Genomic DNA, 22,231 nt, shown 5'->3' on the forward strand with positions numbered 1-22,231 from the left:
CTTGAATCCGATCAACCTGGGGATTCAGAACCGGCCGTCACAGAAGTAAGAGTCAAGTCTCTCATTCAAGAGTTGCCAACAGAAAGGTTCGACCGTGGAAGAAGAAAATCAAGAAAGCCGCGATTCAAACAATCAAGTTGGCCGAAACAACGAGGGATGATCTTGTGAAGGCAGATGCCCGGATCACAAAGATCGAAGTCAACTACCGGACGACACTATTCTGTACAACGATCATCTTAAGCGAACCGAAGACTTGGAAGATACAACCTCGAAGCTGGTAGAAGACTTGGAACGGTTTCAAGGGAAAACCGAGAAATGGTTTACAAAGGTTGATGAGGACCTGGGGCAGTCGAGCACCGAAGTCGGTTCAACACTCAACAGAGTCATAAGCTTCGAGGAAAAGAATGCAAGTCTTGAGGACCGAAATACCAAACTTGAAGCCGACTTCAAGGCGGTCACCGAGCAGGTGAATGAATTGATGAAGGCCAAGCTGGCTGCCGACACAGCGGTTGAGGAAGCAAACGCTCGGGCGGCTAAGGATATTCAGGATGCGCTGGACGAAGAAACGCGGAAAGAGAAGGAGGCACCGCGATTGTCTGAAGCGGATTTGGACGAACGCGCACGAAATATAGCGGCTAGAAATCCGGCACTTGCAAAGTCCATGGCAGCTCAAGCAACCAAGGATGCAGAGCGGTTAAACACTGATAAACAAAGGCTCGACGAATATGCCAAGGCTCTCAAGAAGTCCAAGGCGGGTCCCTCCTCTTCGGCTCCGACAAAACGAAAGAGGAAAGTTTCTGCAAGAAAGACTCAAGTCACCGTAATGATGGACAGAATCACCGAAACAGCTGTTGACGAGGATGACTTCGAGGATAACTTCGAGGAGGATCTCGAACCGCGACCTATAAGACAACGAGTTTCCAATGCGGTTCCAGTCAGCACGGTCGCTAAACCGCTCTCTCATCACCAGGACACCACGGGAGCAGGAGGATCTTCTTCAAGACCGGCTCAACCGGCTGAGGACCAACCGACGGATGACCTGATGACAGGCTTCCTGCCATCCGAATTGGAATAGGGGCTTTCTTTTCTATGTTTATTTCGGTTTTTATATATAATATTTTAGCCTTTTTCGGTCATCTTCACTTATATATATATAAAGTTATCTTCACTTATATATATATAAAGTTATTTTTGGAAACCGGTCTACACTTGCAATCTTACATGATTTTGATAATTTTAAATAAAATAATCAAAAAGGGAGAAATTGATAAGATAAAAGATAAAAATTTTCAAAATTTTTCTCAAAATTTTCCAAAATTTTTCGAAAAATCCTCCCAAGTCAATTTCCAAAAATCCTCCCAAGTCAATTTCCAAAAATCCGGCCAAATAAAACTCACAAAACCGGCCTACATTTGCAATCTTACACGATTTTGATAATTTTAAATAAAATAATCAAAAAGGGAGAAATTGTTAGATAAAATTAGACCGGTTAATAGAACTTAACACAAATAAACTTCCTATACAGGAACAAAGAACCGGACCGGTCAAACCAATGAACCGGTTAAGAAGCTCAACCGGTCAAGTTATCAAACCGACCAGAAACATGACCGCACAAAGAAGGCAAGATCGGTCAAAACTGAAAGCCGGAAACACCAGACAGTCGGTCATTCAGAAGCCAAAGCAATAACCGGAAGCCATCTGGTTAAGACAAATCACCGACCAGCATAAGAAGATACTTCAGATATCTGTTGAGAATGATACCAAAGGAACAGACTGAACATTTCCATATTCATACAAGTCTGAGGACAGTCTGCAGGCTGCAGAAAACCGTCCTACAGGATCTTTCCACTTCGGGATAAATCAGAAAGGCAATCTTCCAAGTATAGACAACTGTCTAACCGACAGTTACCACATTGAGTAAAAGACAAACCTAGCCGGTTTGACCTACCTACTGGAAGAACAGACCGCCAGGTCTGAAAAGTTGACCGCCAGGTCTGAAACACTGAACCTCTACTCAGCCAATCAAATTCAAGGAAGTGAAATATGACCGTTGGCATATTTCACCTATAAAAGGAGCAGCTGAAGAGGAGTAAATGTGGGACACAGTGAAAAATTAATTTACAAGTGAAAAGAGTGTGTTCTATCTCTAGAAAGCATAAGTGCTAAGTTGAAGTGTAATATTTACAATTTCGGTGTAAATTGTACGGGTGTTATCGAGCAGGAAATAAGTCTCGATCGGATTGTGTTTGTATTCCTTAGTGAATATCCTTCTTGCGGTTTCGAGAGGAAGGGGTGACGTATGAGTTTTATCTCCGAACATCCATAAAAACCTATCTTGTTATTTACTTTCTGCTGGTTCTACACTCTAACTGAGCTGTACTAACCGACCTACACCGTTTTGACCGACTCTACACTATCTAAACCAAATCACCAAGTTACAAAAACCGACCCAGCAATTTCCAAACCTGTCCTATTCAAAACCGGTTCTGCCTATCTTGTGAGTGTGCTGCTTTAACCTGAAACAAACCTCTTCCGCGCTTGAACCTGGTTCAAGGATTTGTGATAGTTTGTGTAGTATTTAAACCCCGGTGTTAATCTTTAACCGGATTAATCACCACTCTTTGAGTGAGACGCGCTAACCGGCCCAACCCCGGTCCTCCAGCCGCGACCTAGATCCTAACAATTTACCGAACCTTTTGATTTTTCAAAAATTGAACTCTATCGATACTCAACCAAATGTAATGACTCAAAGGCTTAACTTGGTGATCATTTCACCTATGATCATAGAAATAATTATGCCCTAAACGGATTAACTCGATCGAATATAGATAAAAGTGGAAAATGTGCATCCAATCGAATTTAGTTGACTATAAATAGCCCCTCATGTAAAATGAAACCAATGATCAAAATCCCAAGCCTCCAATCTAAGCATCACATAATCTCCCATTAAAATTTCTCAAGCTTTTAAAAATTTCGAAAATTTTATGTAAGGCTCAAAGGTTCCTTTTTGGAAAATAATAAAGCTTCACAAAGAGTTCAAGAGTGTTCTCCAAGTAACGATATGTTTTAATTCATGTTGTAATTTAAGTTACTGATTTAAATTGAAATTTTTACATTTTAGTTCGACAAGTCTTGAATACTGCTTGATTATCTGTTTTCTTGATTTGAATTTGATCCTAAGATCATTTAAAAGCTTTTTTCTGAAATCAATTTGTATGAATCATGCTGAATAAAAAAACAAAATTCTAATTTTGAAATTTCTTAAAAATCGAATTTATGTTCTAGAGTTTTAGCTTAAGAAATTCAATAATAAAAGCTTTCTAACATCTTTTAAAAGATTTTAAGAGTAAATTTGGTTCAATTCTATTCGGTTTAAAGTATGTTTACACAAAAAACCAAAATTTCCAAAAATCTAGAAACATTTCGTTCTTGAATTGGTTAAAATTGATAGTCCATGTTCATGTTTTGGTCTTATTTGATCCTAACATGCATATGAAAGCTATTGATAATCTTTAATTTTTAAATCAAAGCTCAAAAACTCATTTTTACTAAAGAACTATTTGGATCAAACTGAACCTCATCTCGATCAATTAATACATTAGAATAATGTTAAAAATAGTCCTTATAAGTAGATGAAGCTTCCCATGCCTTTAGATCGAGGATGGAAGCTCCTCGTAAAATCATAAACATGTAGTTGGTGTTCTTGATGTTCGATCGAGAATTTTAAACACCCGACCGAGGATCTTAGCTTAGATCACGTTTTTGACCAAGAAAACAAGCCATCCCCTACACCCGACCGAGGAAATTTTCCTTGACCTGGTTTTCGACTAAGAAAACTAGCTAACGCCTAACATCCGACCTATTAAATCGGTCTGGCCTGGTTTTCGGTCCTCGATCGAGGAGCATCGCGCAACCGAGAATCTTTTCTCTACACTGACCAGGTGCCCAAATCTGTTGACCAAGGGCTTAACTGAACCAGACATCCATTTAAGAGCTTGTTTGTTTGGGATTTTTAATTTTTTTAATTTTTAACAATTAGAAGCCCTAAACTATTTTTAAAAATTTAAAATAATAGAAAATAATTTTAAAATATTCAATGAATATTTTCATAAATTATTTTGTTAAATATTTGTTTGAATTTATTTTTAATTTCTAACACCTTAAACTAATATTTGCAGGTATTTTCATCAATAATTATCGACGTCAAATGCATGTACTATCATTTAAATATTATTTAACCAATAATTTTGAAAATAATTGGTTAAATAAAACATAATAATACCAAACTTTTAAACAAATAGCCAAAATTTTATAAATTAGAGAATGTTCTTTAACGGGTACGGAGAATATAATGCGAAAGTCATTTCCCGAGTATCACCAAACATTGAATTCAATAGAATCTCTAAACAAATATATGTACATGTACGCATACAAATATTTTTATTGATTTTAAATTAAAAATTAATTGACGACTCTTCATTTAAATAAATGATCCTTTTAAATTAATTGTTTTTAATAAATTTAAAATAAAGATTTCCTTTAATTAAATTGTAATTTGATTATCTTCGAATCTAAAATATTATTTAAATTGGATTAATAATTAATTATTATAATTAATTTTAAATAAAAAAAAATACATTTTTGTATAAATATTTTGTTTAAGATTTTTCGACACAAAACGAGGTTTAAATTTCTCGAACCTCGAACTTTTCTGGAATAAAAGAATTCATGTACTACAATATGGTCTTATAAACATCCATTAACCCATTGAATAACATCTCTCCTTCCTTCTTTAAGGACTTGGGCATCATTTTCAAGTCACGTTCTCGCATAATCCAAGAAGTGCACAAAAAGCACCACCAGATTTTATGTTTCTAACAAATTACTTTCAATGGACATTATAGTCTAAACAACATTTTAATGTAATCCCCAAATTCCTCTAACTCAATTTCTATCAAATATTTGTGAGTTATAAGTTTTACTGCACCAAAGACAATGAGGATGCAATTGTTAATTCAAGCATTATTGATAACCTAGAAAAAAAATCAAACTTAGAATAAATTAAAAAACTTCCCATAAAAAGTTGTGTAAAGCACAAAGAGATAAAACATCAATATGAATAAAAATAAATATAGGTCAAAATAACTCTTTTATATAGTTTCAATACTAGTAAAAATTGTCGGATCGTCATAACCACTTCCATAATAATAAAATTCCATAAAAGTGCACAATTTATGTCAGCCTGCGAGAAGTAAAAAAATGCTAACATGATAGTACGATTTTTTTTTTAAACATGAGTTAGATTTATTGTTTAATTTAAATAAACATGCTAGAAATTATAATAAAATGATGTACACGCATGACAACACGCAAAAATTATCCAACAAAATCATGAAGTGCAATTGGGTTAACTTTATTCTTGTATACAACTAATTGTGTGCACATGATAAGAAAATGTTTTATAATTCTAAATTGTAGAAAAACTAAAACAAGACGCACATTTACTCAAATATGTCGTATCTAAAGTCCATGCCTAATTGTGTGCACATGATAAAATGATTTTTATTTCAAATTTGTAGTGAACCTGAAACAAATATCACATTTACGTTTTGACGTCGCAATCGAGGTCCCTATAACGGCTCTTGTAGTGGACATCCCGTAACTGAGGACCTTATAGAATTGTAAATCAGCGTCGGGAACTACAAAACATAGAACTATTGTCGTTCTTTCAAAAATTATTTGCCCTAATTTTCTAAGCGATATCCCGTAACTGAGTGACATAAGTGATATCAAGATATAAAGCGAGAAAAAATGAAATATTGGGTTAGGTCTCGACGAGAAAGAAGACGACTTCCGTTTAAATTCAAACTCACATGCTCATATAACTCTTTTATTCCTCAATTTTGCAACCAAGTATATCATATATTGGGTTAGGTCTCAGCAAGAGAAAACGACTTGTGTTTCAATTCGAATGACCATTTCACAAATTTGCATCCACATATACTATTTTACATTCTTTTTCAAGGATACATTATTAACATTAACTTTCAATTCAAATCAAACCTACATATAACACCATCATTGTCATTTTAGTCTTTATAGTAATCACTCTCAAATTCCTATTAATTAGGATTCGAACTCTGATCGCAAGTATAAAATGTAAACACTTTAATTGTTAGACTGAATTTAATTTATAATTTTGTGTATGTATATATATTGCACATAATAAATAATTATTCTAATTCCAAATTATAGAGAAACTAAAACAAATCACACATTTACCCATAGACGTTGAATCTGAAGTCCCTGTATAATTGTGTGCACATGATAAGTATGATTTTTATTTAAAAATTGTAGAAAACCTGAAATAAATCTCACATTTATGTGTTGACGTCGCATCTAAGGGCCCCGTATCAACTATTTTTGTAACCTCCCGCAACCGAGGACCTTACAAAACTTTATATCAATGTTGTGAACTACATAATGTAGAATTGTTGTCGTACTTTAAAAAATTATTTTCCCTAGTTTGCTACGAGGTCGAAAGAGTAACGAAAGTGAGAGCGATATATAAAACGAAAAAATTATTAAATACTCGATTAGGTCTCGACGAAAGAGAATGTGATTATCGCTTAAATTCAAACGCGTGATTCAAATAAACATTTCCTCTTTCCTCAAATTCGCACATCACATATTATTTATCATTGTTATTTTAGTCTTTATAACACACTCTTAAATTTCCGAATATTTTAATTGCTAGATCACTTGTAATTATTAAAATTAATTTATAATTATATATATATATAAAAGTTTTTCACCAACAAGTTAATTAATATATTTATTAAGGAATTATCTATACTCATTTATATTTACACAAAGATTAAAAACAAAAATGAGTATTTAAAATCAAACTAAAAACACATTAAAGTATATAATGTTAGGAAAGTAAAATAATGTGTTATTTAATTTATATAACACATTTTAGGTCTTAAAATATTTTTAAAAGAAATTGAAAAAAAAGTTAAATTATATAAATGTAACGTCACACGTTTATCAAACGTTTTATTATTTTTGAAATATAAAACTAAACGCAATATCGCATGTTTATCAATCTTAATGTTGAATTTAAATAATTTCTATTAACTTAGTTGGTTGAAGTGTGGTAAATGTATTATTAGGTTTCAAGTTCAAGATTTATATATATCATTTTTAGTCTTATTTTTTAAATTTAATTATTCAAGTTTTATGACAAGTCAATTCACAAGTAAAAATTCAACTCGTTTACTTTTACAAAACTGGTCTTGCGTTGGATGAATAATTTAATGTTAAACATTATCATAATATATATATATATATAACATAAATTACTTTTTCATTTTTATATTAATTTTTTTATTATAAATTAAATAATTCTCATTTACTTTGATAAAATTTTATATTAAAAAATAACTAATAAATAATAGAATATAACATTTACAAAATTGAACAAAACAATTGATGATAAATATATATATATATATAATTAAAAAATCGATAGAAAATATCCAACTATTTTTTTTTAAAACAATTTAGTGAAATTTCATTAAAAAAAAATCCAAAAGAGGGAAAAAAAATACAAAAGTTTAAGATCAGATCTAGACAATTTCTAGATTTGACAATGAAACAATAATTGAATTACAAACAACAACTACAGTCAATTAGCACATATAGCGTTTTTACTTTTATTCTACTTGTGACATTCTTAAACGAAATATCCCATATCTAGTAGAGTTTTCTATTCTCTTCATTCCTTTCGATTCCTCTCCAGGATTGAATGAGTGCATTTCAATATGAAGTTATATCTCTCCAAATATCTTCAGCGGTTCTATTTCTTCCACTGTGAGTTCTTGAATTTCTTTTTTCTAGATATTGTAGATTACTGCTCCAAAGTAGCATTTCAACATACTTACATAGAATGATCTTCCTTTTGGTTTATTCTTCATCCACTCTTGGATTTCTTCCCATATTCCTAGAAAGTTGATGATGTTCATGTTTTTAGTATATTCCTCTATATTTGTATTACAAAAGAGCATTCCCCAAATAAATAGTTTATGCTTTCCTTAACTCCCGAACATAGGACACAGTTGATATTAGGAATGTTTATGTATTTTCGAATTTTGTTTTTTGTTGTCAACCTTTTCTTGTATACCAATCAGAGAATAAATTGGTGACGAAGAATAATCTTTGGAGACCATACCACATTATGCCAATCTACTTCTTGTCCTCTTGTTAAACCATTTCTCATGTCTTTCCTGTAATAAACTTCTCATTGCTTTCTGTTTTCCAGCATATTTCATCATTTCTTTCATTGAGTTGCTTCTACTTCATTAGGCTTAGGATTCTACCACCTTCTGAAATATGCCTCAAAAGTGCATCACATTACCTTCATAGACGTCTCTAAATGAGTATTTGATGTATCCTCTTCTAACTCTGTTTCCTTGCATTTTTTCTTTGAATATAATGAGAATATTATCCAACCAAGGATCATGCCAAAATAGTACCCCTCTTCCATTTCTAATTGTGGTTTTCACCATTTGAAAGACATCTTTTCTTGTTATTAGGATTTTTTTTTCAATGACCATGTCATTCTTTCATTGATGTTTCGTGTCCAGATACTCTGCTCTTCTTTCATAAATCTTATATGCACCAATTTGATCCACGGAGAGTCCTCTTTTTGCTCAAACTCCCATAAGCTCCTGATGGTGAGGGCTTTGTTCCATTCAACACAACTTTTTATTCATAGTCCGCATTCTTCTATGGGAGTGCAAACATCCTCCCATTTGACTTTTTTCTCATCCAATTTATTATGAGTTACTTGAAAGACGTATTTCCCTTCCTAAACGATAAGGGTTAATGTATAGTAATTCGAACAAATCAATAAAGTAGTGTCGAAAATATTTTTACTAAATATTTTGAACGAAAATCAAAATTATCATCAACCGATGATTGTTTCGATTGATAAACAAGGTCGAACAAATCTTATCAAATGATAACAAATCATATACATATATGACTAAAAATAAAATAAAAACACACAAATCATGAGAATGAACAAATCTTTTTTTTAGAAATAAAAATAAGACAACGGATTAAATATGTAGCCCGCAAACCTAAGAACTTTGGGTTAATATCCATCTCTTATTGCCGCTAGGCTAGAAGAGGGAATATTTTAATTTTCATCTTCATTGCTGCTCGAAAAAAGATCACTAAAATATTTGGTGGGTGTGAACAACAAACGATCCAACAATGACTAAGAGTATTATTTAAATCACAAATATTCGAGACAAAATTTGGTCAGACTAAATAGAATGTTGCACCAAACAAAATACAATATCAATCCAAATATGAGTGATGAAAAGATAAACAACGACCTCTAATTCCCTGCTAAAAAAATCATAAAAAGGCTATATGACTAAATCAATTATATAAATTTATTTATTTAAATAAATATTTTTTATTTAAATTTATAAATATAAATTTATTTTGTTAATGTAACATGTTATAAAATTAAAATAATTTATAAACTCATAAAACTAGTTAAACCATTATTATTTTAAATTCACAATTTTATTTTAAGAGTTTATAAATTATTTTAATTTTATAATATAATAAATTTAAATAAAAAATACTTATTTAAATAAATAAACTCATATAATTTGATTTTTTAATTATATGTTTAGTATTGTTTTTTTTAATAATTTTATATTTAATTATATTTATTATAATAATAATAATATTTTTTAAAATAAACTTTCATGATTTGAAATAAATTCTTGATTTTACAAATGCACAACAATTTTAAGTAATTTTGAAACTTCTTTATCTCAACCTTATATAAAAATATAATCACCTAATAGGATTAGTTTTTATTTTTCCTAAATCAAACGAAACCTAAAATATGATTTGTAATTAAAATTCAGCTTCAGTAAATAACAAATCTTTGTTTATAGTTAAAGTACATTCACTTCTCCATTAGAATAATTTTATTCTCATATTTAATATGATGTTATAAGTTAACATTAGGATTATTTTAATTATAAGTATATAAAACATACAACAAATTTGTTAGCAGTAGATATCAAAAATATATATAAATTGTCTATTATTATTTAGAATGATTTTTTTTCAAGTTTCTTATTACCACTTGGATAATGATAATTTTAGTTGTTCATGCGTCTTGTTCTAATAAAAATTTATCGTTGTTTATCATTTAAGAATCCAATAAATTCGCTTTTTAAGTACTTTTACATATTGCATGATTAATAATTTTCTTATTAATTTTTTTAAAAATGATTTATACTATTTAACATATAATTAATAAATATTTATTTTAAAGACACTATTCTATATTATTTATTATTTAATTAACAATAATGAAAGAGAATAAAATGAGTGTTTGATTAATGAGTTTAAATTCATGATATTAATTTGACATTTTTTTTGGTAAAGGGAGAAATGAATCTTGATTTAGTGGATCCACTCTCTCTCCAATTATATATTGACTCTTTGAACAATTTCCATTCAGTTTTTTTTAATATATCAAATTTTTTATTTATTTTTCCAAAATACCCGTCATTCATCTGAATCTACTATTAACTCAATAATTACACATTTTCTAATAATTAAAAATTCTCAAATAAATATTAATATATGTTTAATTTTATTTTTTAAATATTATATTTATAAAATTAAATAAAAATACATTATATAAATATTAAAATTAAATGTATAAAAATAAATTAAATTTTATAATAAAATAGAATTATGTGATAACCACAAATTCATGTCTTATAATAAAATTAAATATAATATATTTATAAAATTAAGTAAAGATAAAAATAAATAATTTATTATATATATAAAGATAAAATAAAGTTTTAAGAATAAAATAAGATTTTTAAAGATAAAATAAAATTTTATTTGATTTTATCTTTTATGTAATATATTTTATTTTAATTTATAGTATTTATTTGAATTATTAATTTAATATGTTTAATTTAAATTATACCTATTATATTTATAAAATTAAATAAAGATAAAATATGTTAATATTTATTTAATATATTTTATTTTAATATTTATATAATATAGTTTATTTTAATATATAATATTTAAATTTTGTTTTAATTATTTAATAAAGTATTATTAATTTAATTATATATATTATGTTTATAAAATTATTTAATTATTAATTTTATGGAAAAAAAATATGTAATTAGTAAATTAATTAATGAGTTTAGTGAGAAAAAAATGAATATTATGAAAAAATAAATGAAAATGTGAGTGTATTTAAAGGAAAACTTCCATATTTTTTCTCTCATGATTATAATATTATATATATATATATATATATATATATATATATATATATATATATATATATATATATATATTTTATAATTATATTACACTTATTTTATAATTAAAATTATAATATTATTTTAATTTATTAAAAAAATATTTTGATTATTTAAATAATATCACGAAATTATTTAAAATAAAATATAATTTTAATAATAATTACAATAACTAATAATAATATAATCATTTAAAATATTTTAATAAAAATTGTTATTAAAAAAATTATATTAAGTTATAATATATATTATTAAATAAAAATTATATTTAATTTGATTAAAATTATTTATAAATAGTAAAAAAATTGAATTATTTAACTATATTTTATATATTATAAAAAATAATGTTATAAAAATAAAAGTTATATTTTATTAAATTATGAGACATTTAAATATTTTATATTTAATAAAAAATTATATTATAAAAATAAAATTAAGATATCAATAATACTAGTTTCAATTATAAAATAATATTAATAATTTATTTTTTATAAATTCAAACATTATTAATACATAATTGATTAATATTTATAACCAAATATTACACTTTTATCACCCATACTCATACCTATATTCTTCCACATATATCAATCTCATAACCATATTTGAACCAAACATCCTTAAATAAAAAAATCTTTGTTTTTAGTTATAATAAAAGGTGAGGAAAATTAATTTTTATTTTTGTAAATTTAAAAAGTTAAACTCTATAATCAAAACTCAATTTAAGACATTCTAAATAAACAAGACTATTTACATTTGAGATATTCTATGCAAGACACTTATCATATTCTTTGGCATCGAAATAAAAGATTAGAAAAGTAGAAAAAAAAATAGTTATTAAATTGTCAATTTACACAATTTTTGCAACTATATGAAAAAATATCAAAGGTTTGTTGTAAAAATTCCAAGTTTAGGTATCAATGATTTGGTTTGTATAATAATAAAGGTGAGGACAGGTTGAGGTTGGGGTTAGAAAGAAGCTTTTTACAGAAAGAATTAATTCATGAACATCCTACAGTTTGAAGCCCCACACAGGCATGGAACTTTGGATTCATCTTTCTCACCAGGGTCGAACAAATAATCATACCTGCTCCACCATTAAAACAAAAACTCACAATTCATAATAATAATGAAAAAAACGCCAACTGAAATTAATTCATGCAGGTGTTTTACTTACGTTAACTCGGCACCTGCAGGTATATTGCACTTTGCAACAAGAACGATCCTACTTTCTTCATCACCCACACTCATTATCCTTGCATAACAATTAGGCATGCACTGTATTTAAACACAATTCAATCAATCACATATCGGATTCAACTATTGCATATCAATGTAAATATCATCTGGTAAAGCAGCAGCAGCAGCTTACACAGTGATTGATTAACCGAGCAATGTTCCCCTTATTTGTTGCATCAATCACAACATCCTCACCGATCTTGAAAAGCTGCAATCAAATCAGATTTATCATCACTACAATCAAATCACTTAAAAATGAACCTAACTTACATACATAATTTAAAATTCTTAAATCTACTAATTTCTACGACAACAAGTAGTTGAAGAAACAAATGTTGTTCCCAACAAATCTTCTCAATGTGTTGTTAAACTAATGGAGAAAACTGTTTTCGGTTGATATCATAAACCCGGGGATGGGATAATGACACCCCAGATTCTTTAGAATATATATTTTTTAAAATTATTGGTTGTTTCTCATCTACACAAACCCAGAAATTACAAGTGTTTCCAAATGGGGTAGCGAATTTTAACTTCTATAACACTGAGTCTCATAATCTTGACAATTATTAGACTAATTAACTGAAAATTCTAAATCTATGAGCTGCACTGGTAGGATTAACTCACATAACAATCTTTCCCTTCTAGATGGTAACGTGCTTCCCTCAAATCTGCAACAATAGGCCTCACTTGCTCACCTCGATACTCAATAACCTGTTGTTAAAAGCATCATCAGCATAAGGATAAGAATTATATTTTTTCGTCAACAAAAGGGAACATGCAAATAGCTCTCAATCTTATCAAATTTCAAGAACTGGTTTTTTAATTTTCTAAGCTAGTTATACGGAGAATTCTGAAAAATATTGTAGACAAACACCAAATACACAAATCAAAAGGTGTCACTAAAAAGTACCATTTCTCCTTCTTGAATGGCTCTACGTGCGAAGAGGCCCCATCCATGGATGCCAGAATGGCCGAAACAAATCCGAAACTTTTCAGTTGTCTGAAGAAATGATATGATATGTTATTAGTTAGAAACATATACTTGGGAGATAACTCATTTGTCATATAAGGTACTTGCCCGTAGGTGCTTAAGACGTTCCTTCAATGTAACAAAAGATTTTGAGCTCTCCTCTTCCTAAACAAGTAATAATTACATTAAGTCTAGAGTAGTCAATATAGAAAGTGACAAAATCAATGAACAATAACAAACAGAACAGAATGAATTAATTACCCCAAATTTGTTTAGACTGTCAATAGCTTCCAATGAATGCCATTTGGGCCCCATCAGTCGATGGCAAACTGTTTCCTTTCGAGCCTTCTATAAGCAGGAGAATTAATAAGTTATGGAAAGACAACCAAAGGTTACATAAAAACATACAAATGCTCCCACTATTAACAGGCACCTTATTTGTTGACCTTCTGTATATTTGACATATTGCAGCACCAACTTGTTCAGACTGATCATCTTCACCATCAGGGAGACTTGGGGTGTCTACTTTCTTTGATGAAATTAGCCTTGATCCCCTCAAGTATTGTTCTTTATTCCGGTTTGGCACCACGTTTCCATTGGAAAAAACCCCAGATGGAGTCTGCATAACAAGCACATTGTCCGGATCTGGAACCCTATAGCAGAGGCCAAGGAACAAGAATGATTGAATTAGATGGCAGAAAGCAGAAAAGATCTTCCACACAATTACTCAAGATGTCTTTTCTCAAAAAAACCAAGCAGCAGTCACATAATTTATGATCAAACTAATTCACATTGTTCAACAGCAATCAGAGCAGTTAGGTTCACATCTTAATGACACAAGAGAACCCAAAAATCCTTTTCTTCAAGCATGACAAATAAATATCAAATGGACGATCAAGTTCCACCATGGCAAGCCCTTGCACTTGAAAATGGAAAAAAAAAACAAAACCCAAAAAATTATATAATGGGCTGTTTTACTGACTTTTTTCATGATCTAACAATTATAGTATACATTTATTATGTTTGCCCAAAATTACAATGATCTAAAAAACAATTAGAATTATTATGGTTGAGGGAAATATCTCTACCAAAGGAAGCAAAAAATAAACAATAATTTTCAAATGATCAAGAAAATAATTTGTATAAAAACTATACTATAATCTCAATCATGATAAAAATAAAAATAAAAACTTATCCCATACAATAACAAAATTTATTTTTAATTTAACTTTGGCGATTTATCATTGATATTGTGACTGACAAAATACTACTATCCAAATAGACTTAACATCAATATTTTGCAGGTATAATTAGGATATGCCCTTTAGAAATAAAAAAGGTTCAATATGAAAACTCCAACTCCCTCCTTACTCCCACAGGACAACATGAAAGCTGAAGACTCAATAAGAAAATTTCCAGCTATAACCATCAATATAACCCTGAAAACTAAACTTCCCAGATGTGAAAATGTGAATACTAGACAAGGAACAAAATACTGTTATCGAGACAATTCACAAAATACAAACCAAATCGAATGGGGACATTCCAGATCAACCAACAATTTCCAGCTTCAATCATGAATATACCTCTGAGAACTAACTTCTCAGATGTGAAAATGTGAATACTAGTCAAGGAGCAAAATGTTGTTATATAGACAATTCACAAAATACAAACCAAATAGAAATATGCACATTCAGGATCAAACAGAAAAAAGAAGAGAAGGGGAAAATGCCGAGTTACCTATGAACTGCACAATAAGATATCCATTTTGTTGTTTGACTGCCCTCCTTCTCCGTGCAATGCAACTGAAGTTAAAATAGTTGTTATTATTGGTACATTAAAGCAAAAAGAGTATCTACCCTATGCTATTCATAAACTGGATTATTCATTGCAAAAATCATTGATATGAAATTATGAATGGATTTAAATATAAGGATATCATTAAGTAAAATGACATGCACATTCAGGCTTCTTAGTAAAAAAAAATAATGTATCTCATACTCTTGAATATATGACCAGAATGGGCACATTCTTTTCTTATCCTGAAACAAAATGTGCAGAGAATTTAACCAGAATATAGACATAGTAGTATATCAGATTTACCTCCATTCTATATCCTGCTCTTAATGCACACAGAGTGTGAAAATAAGTGGCGCATTTGCAACATTGCGTGCAGGAACCATGAGTTTGATTGCATATCACACAGGCCTGCAATAAATAGAATACCAAACAAATCATATATACACATCATGGTTTTTTTATATCATTGAATTCTTCATTCATTCTTCAGGGATTCCATCAAAATTTTCATGATCTTTATCCTAGCATCTATTTTACAAATATTATTTCAGTTCTGGAATATATTAGTCCTTATCATTAAGTCAAAGTAAAAATTATCTGATAATGGTAGAATATTCTTATAATGGCATTCAAACATTTTCAAAGTAAAAATTACTTGCAAAAGAAATGTGATGGTTGCTTGAAACATGATTAATAAGAATGATATAATTACAAATATGAAAGAACACTCATGTAACTGTAAATAGAAAAGAAAATACACACTCAGCACAAAAGTGAAATAGAAATGTAACAAAATAACTAATTACTAGCTAACTTTTGGAGACTATAGATACTATTTTGTCACCGTACAACTTCTTTCCTTTTTTTTCCATCTTTAGCCACTATACATTTTAGACTTTCTAAAGTCAAATACTAGTAAAATTCACCAAACAGAAATCGCACTATTACACCTGAGGTTACAAGAAATTGACAAAACAGATTTCAGAAACCCCATATATCAAAATACTTAGCCAAAATAAATAAAGAACAAACCTAGATTATAGAGTTTTGAATATTCTGCAACAATTAAAGCAATCATTCTCACTACTTAGCAAACAAATAAAATCTGACGGGGAAGGAAACTTCACTTTACTTAGCAAACAAATGAACCTACACTACATTATAGTTATGCAAACCCTGTGACCACCAAAGCTCATATGGGAAAAAGAACAAAAGTAGTACAAGGATTTGAAAAATACAATACCTTAACAAAAGAATAAGACGGAATTCTCAGTAGCCCAACAGCAGGCTCCATAAGTTCAGCATCTAAGAATGCAACCTCAGGTCTGAACCATGCACATGCGACATGAACCCACAAAGGTTCAACATCAGTTGGCTTTAGAGCGCCCCCTATAAAACAAGTACAAAGTATTAAATAAATAAAGAGGAAAAGACTACATAAACTTGAAGGTGTGTTATGTTTTAGTACCTTTCACAGGGCAGAGACAACATTCTCTTTCAATATCTGGAGTTTCACATGCTCTGCATACCCATGAAGTAAAGTCTGTAACATTTTTAGCTCCATAGCATTCTTGATGCACTGCTATTTGACACCTGATTTAATAACAAGTAAATTCACATGAATTTCTTAGATTGGCTCATGAATAGCTAGTGATCTACTATAATTTTGTCTAAGTAAAAGAAGTAAAAAACCATAGACATACCTGTTGCAAATTATTATTTTGTTATAATCCCAGTCTTCGACCCATCTGCACACAGCACACCTTTCTGTGGTCCACTTGACATAAACAGGTTCATGTTTCTCTGCCATATTTAAACTAATAAAATTAATTTCATTTATTTGAAAATAAGAAATACAGATGTATGCAAGACAGAAACAACAATTTTCAGCATCTCAATCTCCCCCAAAAGGGAAGTTTCTGTATTACCTTCTAAGAATGAGAGCAGCTGCTGCTTGTCCATCTTCACCGGATTAAATCCATTAGCATTATACTCAACAAGCTGCAGCAACAGTAATAATTGAAGGATGAATGAACATTATATAAGCTCGAGAGAAAAGAAGCATTAGTATTTTCTAATTATGATCATGCTGTGGCCAAGCGAGACATATAAACTGTTACAAGGTTGTATAAGCAACATATATCTTTACTGTGTAATGAATAATAAGTCGTTCTGGATCAAGAGAGAGAGAGACACTTGTTTTCACTCGTTATCATCATGCTTTCCACCACTGGGATGGACATTTGAGTTCAATAACTCATGCAAAAAAATGGAAGGAGACACAATTCCAAAGAGGAAAAAAGAAGAAAATAGCCACGAATTTATGATTGATGATTCCTGCATTTCAGGAAGGATGAGGTAATATTTTAGGATTCCTACAAAATGATAAAATTAAGTACTTACCCATCTTTCTAGTGGCAGCATAGTGTCCTTCACTTTAATGCTGACCTTCCATTTTTTTGCTCTGGAACCAGTATGCCTCTCCCATTCATTGAGTGTCTGTTTCTTTGTTCCACAAGAACCGCACTTGCATTCCACTCTGTAGCAAATAATCCCTTAATACTAAAATCCAATGGATGAAGTTACGAAATTGGACAGAGAAACAGCTACATGTGTAAGGAATTACGATAAGTCATTACAGAAATAAGCACGGGACCACGGGTTTGTAATAATTCAGATATAGAAGCCAACCATGATTACATCAAGATATGTTGACAGACAATTCAACCAAATTCAGTAATGAACTAGATTTTGTTATAATATATTATTCTTCCAACAACTCTAAGATATAGGTACAATTCATTACCAAAGGATAGTGGATCTTAATATAGCCTTATATCCATCCATCAACTAAATCCAGTCTCCAAATAGTTCATTTTCTAACTACTGTCTCTAAATCAGAGAAGTGAACAGGAGGAAACCTTGATGCTTACACTTCAAGGAACTTTTTCCCTGATACTCATGTCACATGAAAGAACATAGAAGTTTGAGATAATAAACACTATGATTAGTATATTCTATTTGAACAGTTAACCAAGTTCGCATATTTCTTTATTTAAGATAAAGCACGGAAGCAATCTTATCCTTACAAGCATCCCACAACACATTAAAAGTCATTAGTAATCATTTCAAATAGTTGGAGCTTACAAATGAAGAGTTGGATAGTAAAGTCCTTCCATGTCCATGCAGACAACAGATACCTTGTCAGGCAGCACAGGCTGTGCCTTATCTCTTGTAGATCTGCTTGTTGATAAAAACAAGTTACACAAACGTTATGAACCAAGTTCCAGAAAGAGTGATTAATGGACTTTACATCAATAATAGTGCTAGTGTACCTTAACTTGGACTCCTGTTTTTGCGCTATAGGTTGTGATGTAGTGCATCTTAACTTAGACTCCTGTTTTTGCATTATTTGTTGTTGTGATGTAGTATGTCCTTTTCCTTTACATTCAGGACAATGATATTCAATGTTCTCCAGATCCTTCCACACAAAAAACAGATAATAAGCACACAGACTGTTGGCTAAGTGACAGGTATAGGTATTCTAAACGAACTCATTTAACATATTGGCCATATTTCGAAATACCTATTGTTTTTAAGTATCTGGATACATTTCCAAATACAGAAATGTTTGAAAACTAAATTTAGTGAAAGATTGATTCAAAATTTCATTTTTGTTTTTGTGTGTGGAAACAGATTCAAAAAGTGAATGCAAATGGGGATTATATTAAAGCAAACCTTGAAAAGTTCAGAGGAGAGTTTTGCACACTCAGCATGCACCCAAATTTTGCAACCATCACAGCATATCTATATAAAAAATAACTAGTCAGCGTTACATACAGTATTATGTTGAACATGACAAAAGCAATTGAGACTCTATTGTTGCTGGCCTTACCCAGTCTCCACCATCTGAATGATGCCAAACTTTCTTGCACACTCCACAATATTGTTTTGATTTCCGTAGCTGCAACCACCAATTGACATGCATTATTCAAAAAAGAGTTGACTTGTTTTCGTACAATCAAAAGAAAAATTTAAATAATATATCACCTTAGTGCAAAGTTCACATAGATACTGGGCTTTACCATCTGGACCGTCCCTCTTCTTTGTAGTCTTACATGGAATAATCAAACCACAACTGTAACAAGATGGTGGTTCTTTGCTATTTACATCCTAAGAGCACCAAAGAAGAACCAAGTCAAAAACATTATTACTGCAGTTTCCAAAATGTTTACATACCAACTCAAATGCATTTTGAACTTCATAATGCATTCTTTTTTTAAAGATGCAGCATTCTACTAATGTAGTTTGGCAACATTAACAACCTACCAGGTAAAAAACACATAAGAGCATGTTAATCAACTTTTAATAAGTACAAAGTCCATTTATAACACAAATTTATGTTTATTAGGAGGTGTATATCAGCAAAAAGACTCAAAATTGGCCACAGAAGGACATTCAGAGGCAAGCAGGTAGGGAAAGAGAGGATCAATGGCTTCTTTCTCCACACACTCGCTTCGATGAAAAAGAATTGAGGGATTTGCACATGATGAGACTACCTTGATTTGTTTGGAATCTGACACCTATATTTTGTTTTTGTCCTTGTCAATTATATTCATTTTCCTGTAAATTGATCACACCTAGCATTCATAACTGTCTTTAAGTCCTTCAGTTACAAAGTTGACAACAAGTAAGATATAGAGGATATAGTATGTAACTACCACCCCTGACCAAATAAGAGTTGGCAATTATAGTGTTCCAAATAAAGTGGAATTTGATTTTCTCAAATATTCTAAACAGCAGATTAAAAGGTGAGCTACCTCTTGAACCTCGTTATGATTTGGCAAAGAACAAGCATCCTGGTCATTCTCCAGACATGTTCCAGAAATACCATTTTCAGCTAAAAAAGCTTCCTCTATTGCTATCCGAAAGTCGCTAATTTTACTGCCGTACAACTGAGTCTGTCCCTGAAATCTGAAGCAAAATGGCAATGAAAGTTCAGTAGCTATAATAATTAATAAAGGACACCAACTTTTCATAAAGTAAAACATGCAGACCTGTCAGAAAATTCAGAGAAGGGGAACATCATTCCGTCTTTCACCCAGGCATAGTCCTGTAGAAAACAATTAAGTCGTGAAGAAAGAGAAAACGTTATCAAATTAACGCCAGGAATATTATATTTGAAAAACAAAACATTACCCTTTGCTTTTTGTTCTTCGAATACCCATAATACATCACACATACAGTATTAGGAATGCAAGCCCTTCGGACTACATCAGGAGCTTCCGATATCGGATCTATTATAATGGCCGGCCAAGCTGGATATTTTTTCCCAGACTTTGCCCAGACGATATCGCCTAAAAGGAAGTCTGTTAAACCATAGTAGTCCTTCCTAGCCTTCCCGTTTGCCAATTTCTTATCTGTTGGTGGACACGCACCGCTTTCTAGCAATGGCGAGCTACTGCTATCACAAGCCGATGGTACAGTACTATGTGAACAATAAGCTGTTGGATTATGAACAACCAAACCACTAGAACTAACACATGTCTCATCAACCTTGGTATTGAGTGCATTCATAGACTTCTTTTTCAAAAGCGATGACCGAGAAGAATAAGTAATTATTGGTTTAGAATTGATCTTTCCTGACATTACTTTTTCTCCACCATCTGAACTAGAAGAAACGCGTTCGTCAACAGGCAGTGATCTACTCTTTTTCCACGAATCCATGATTGAGTCGGCGAATCGCAAAGGAACTGCGTGGCGACGAGCTGGAAAAGATTTCAACTGAGGAGAGCTGCATTCATCTTCAAGCTTGACTTTCTCCAATCCAATCGGAGCGGCATAACAGGAAGCTCCAGCGCGACATGAATTCACAACCTTATCGTCAGCTATCTGATCACAAAACCCGTTAGCATTCGACTTCTGCTTCTTCGGATTGACGGAATTAGCATCTTCCTCATGATCTAAGAAACCAATTTCGTCGGCCTTGCATCGTTTGAGGTTATGCGCCTCAAATTTCTTCGTCCTGCTGAATAACATCTCCTCCTACAACACCAACCCAAGCATTTACCCCGAACAAAATCGCCGTACGCAAAGCCAAATTCAACGTCAAACTCACTTCATACAAAATTGAAACCAAACGATGGAATCAGCGCGGAATGATCAACGAATCAATCAATCAATCAATCAATCCTCAGAACAATGAGCCTGAACTACGTTAATCTAATCCAAATAACGGCCGCATTCAACACCAAAACCCTAAATCGGAGATGAAACAGTAAAACAGAACAAAATCAACACGAAAGGAAAAGAATCAATCGAGTTCCGTAAAACCGAAACGACCAGAATCTATCAAAAACCTCCTCGGATAAGGAATCGAGATCAAACAAGAGTTATGCGCGTACGAAAGAGATTAGAAATTAGAGAGACAGGGAGAAGAAGAGTAAGAATCAATGAATCAAAACCTTCTCAGCAGCGGGGGGCTTAGTTTCGTGAGTCGAAAGGCCTCAAGAGAGAAAGAGAGAGAGAAGAAACAATATAAATAGCAGGAAAGGGAAGACACACGGAGAGAGATGAAATAATAAATAAATAAATAAAACAAAACTTGTTTCTTTACTTTTATTTGTTTTTAAGATTAAATTTTAATATTTTATTTTATGGAATTCCCTTCTCAAGGCTCCAACGTTGTTGTGCCCAAAATTTGAAACCCAGAAACATGAAATTTTGGGAGGGAGTCTTGGATGCCAAGCAACAACACCCACTTCTGTTCTTGTTGTCTATTCTGGTTATGGCGCCAACCCAATTTTATTGTGTTTATTTAATTTTATAT

General features: G+C 31.1%; 1 protein-coding gene across 2 annotated transcripts; it reads right to left on the minus strand.

The window, feature by feature from the left end:
* Positions 1-12,207: 12,207 nt before the first annotated feature.
* LOC124937981 (histone-lysine N-methyltransferase ATX3-like) lies at positions 12,208-21,899 on the minus strand. 2 transcript variants are annotated; one of them, XM_047478328.1, is made up of 23 exons: positions 20,602-21,899; positions 20,460-20,515; positions 20,223-20,376; positions 19,453-19,575; positions 19,298-19,366; positions 19,141-19,209; positions 18,738-18,883; positions 18,550-18,642; positions 17,806-17,941; positions 17,331-17,403; positions 17,106-17,205; positions 16,871-16,995; positions 16,646-16,791; positions 15,706-15,810; positions 15,343-15,407; positions 14,036-14,255; positions 13,864-13,947; positions 13,711-13,767; positions 13,543-13,632; positions 13,257-13,343; positions 12,766-12,840; positions 12,571-12,671; positions 12,208-12,480 (listed from the first exon to the last, which is right to left on the minus strand). In XM_047478328.1, exons 1-23 carry the CDS (start codon positions 21,439-21,441, stop codon positions 12,390-12,392), a joined length of 3,105 nt encoding a protein of 1,034 aa, XP_047334284.1. In that variant the 5' UTR covers positions 21,442-21,899; the 3' UTR covers positions 12,208-12,389. The 2 variants fall into 2 exon arrangements, with proteins under 2 accessions (XP_047334284.1, XP_047334283.1); XM_047478327.1 differs by having other exon boundaries at positions 13,864-13,950.
* Positions 21,900-22,231: the final 332 nt, after the last annotated feature.

Source organism: Impatiens glandulifera, chromosome 5 (assembly GCF_907164915.1).
Source record: "Impatiens glandulifera chromosome 5, dImpGla2.1, whole genome shotgun sequence".
Taxonomy (NCBI): Eukaryota; Viridiplantae; Streptophyta; class Magnoliopsida; order Ericales; family Balsaminaceae; genus Impatiens; species Impatiens glandulifera.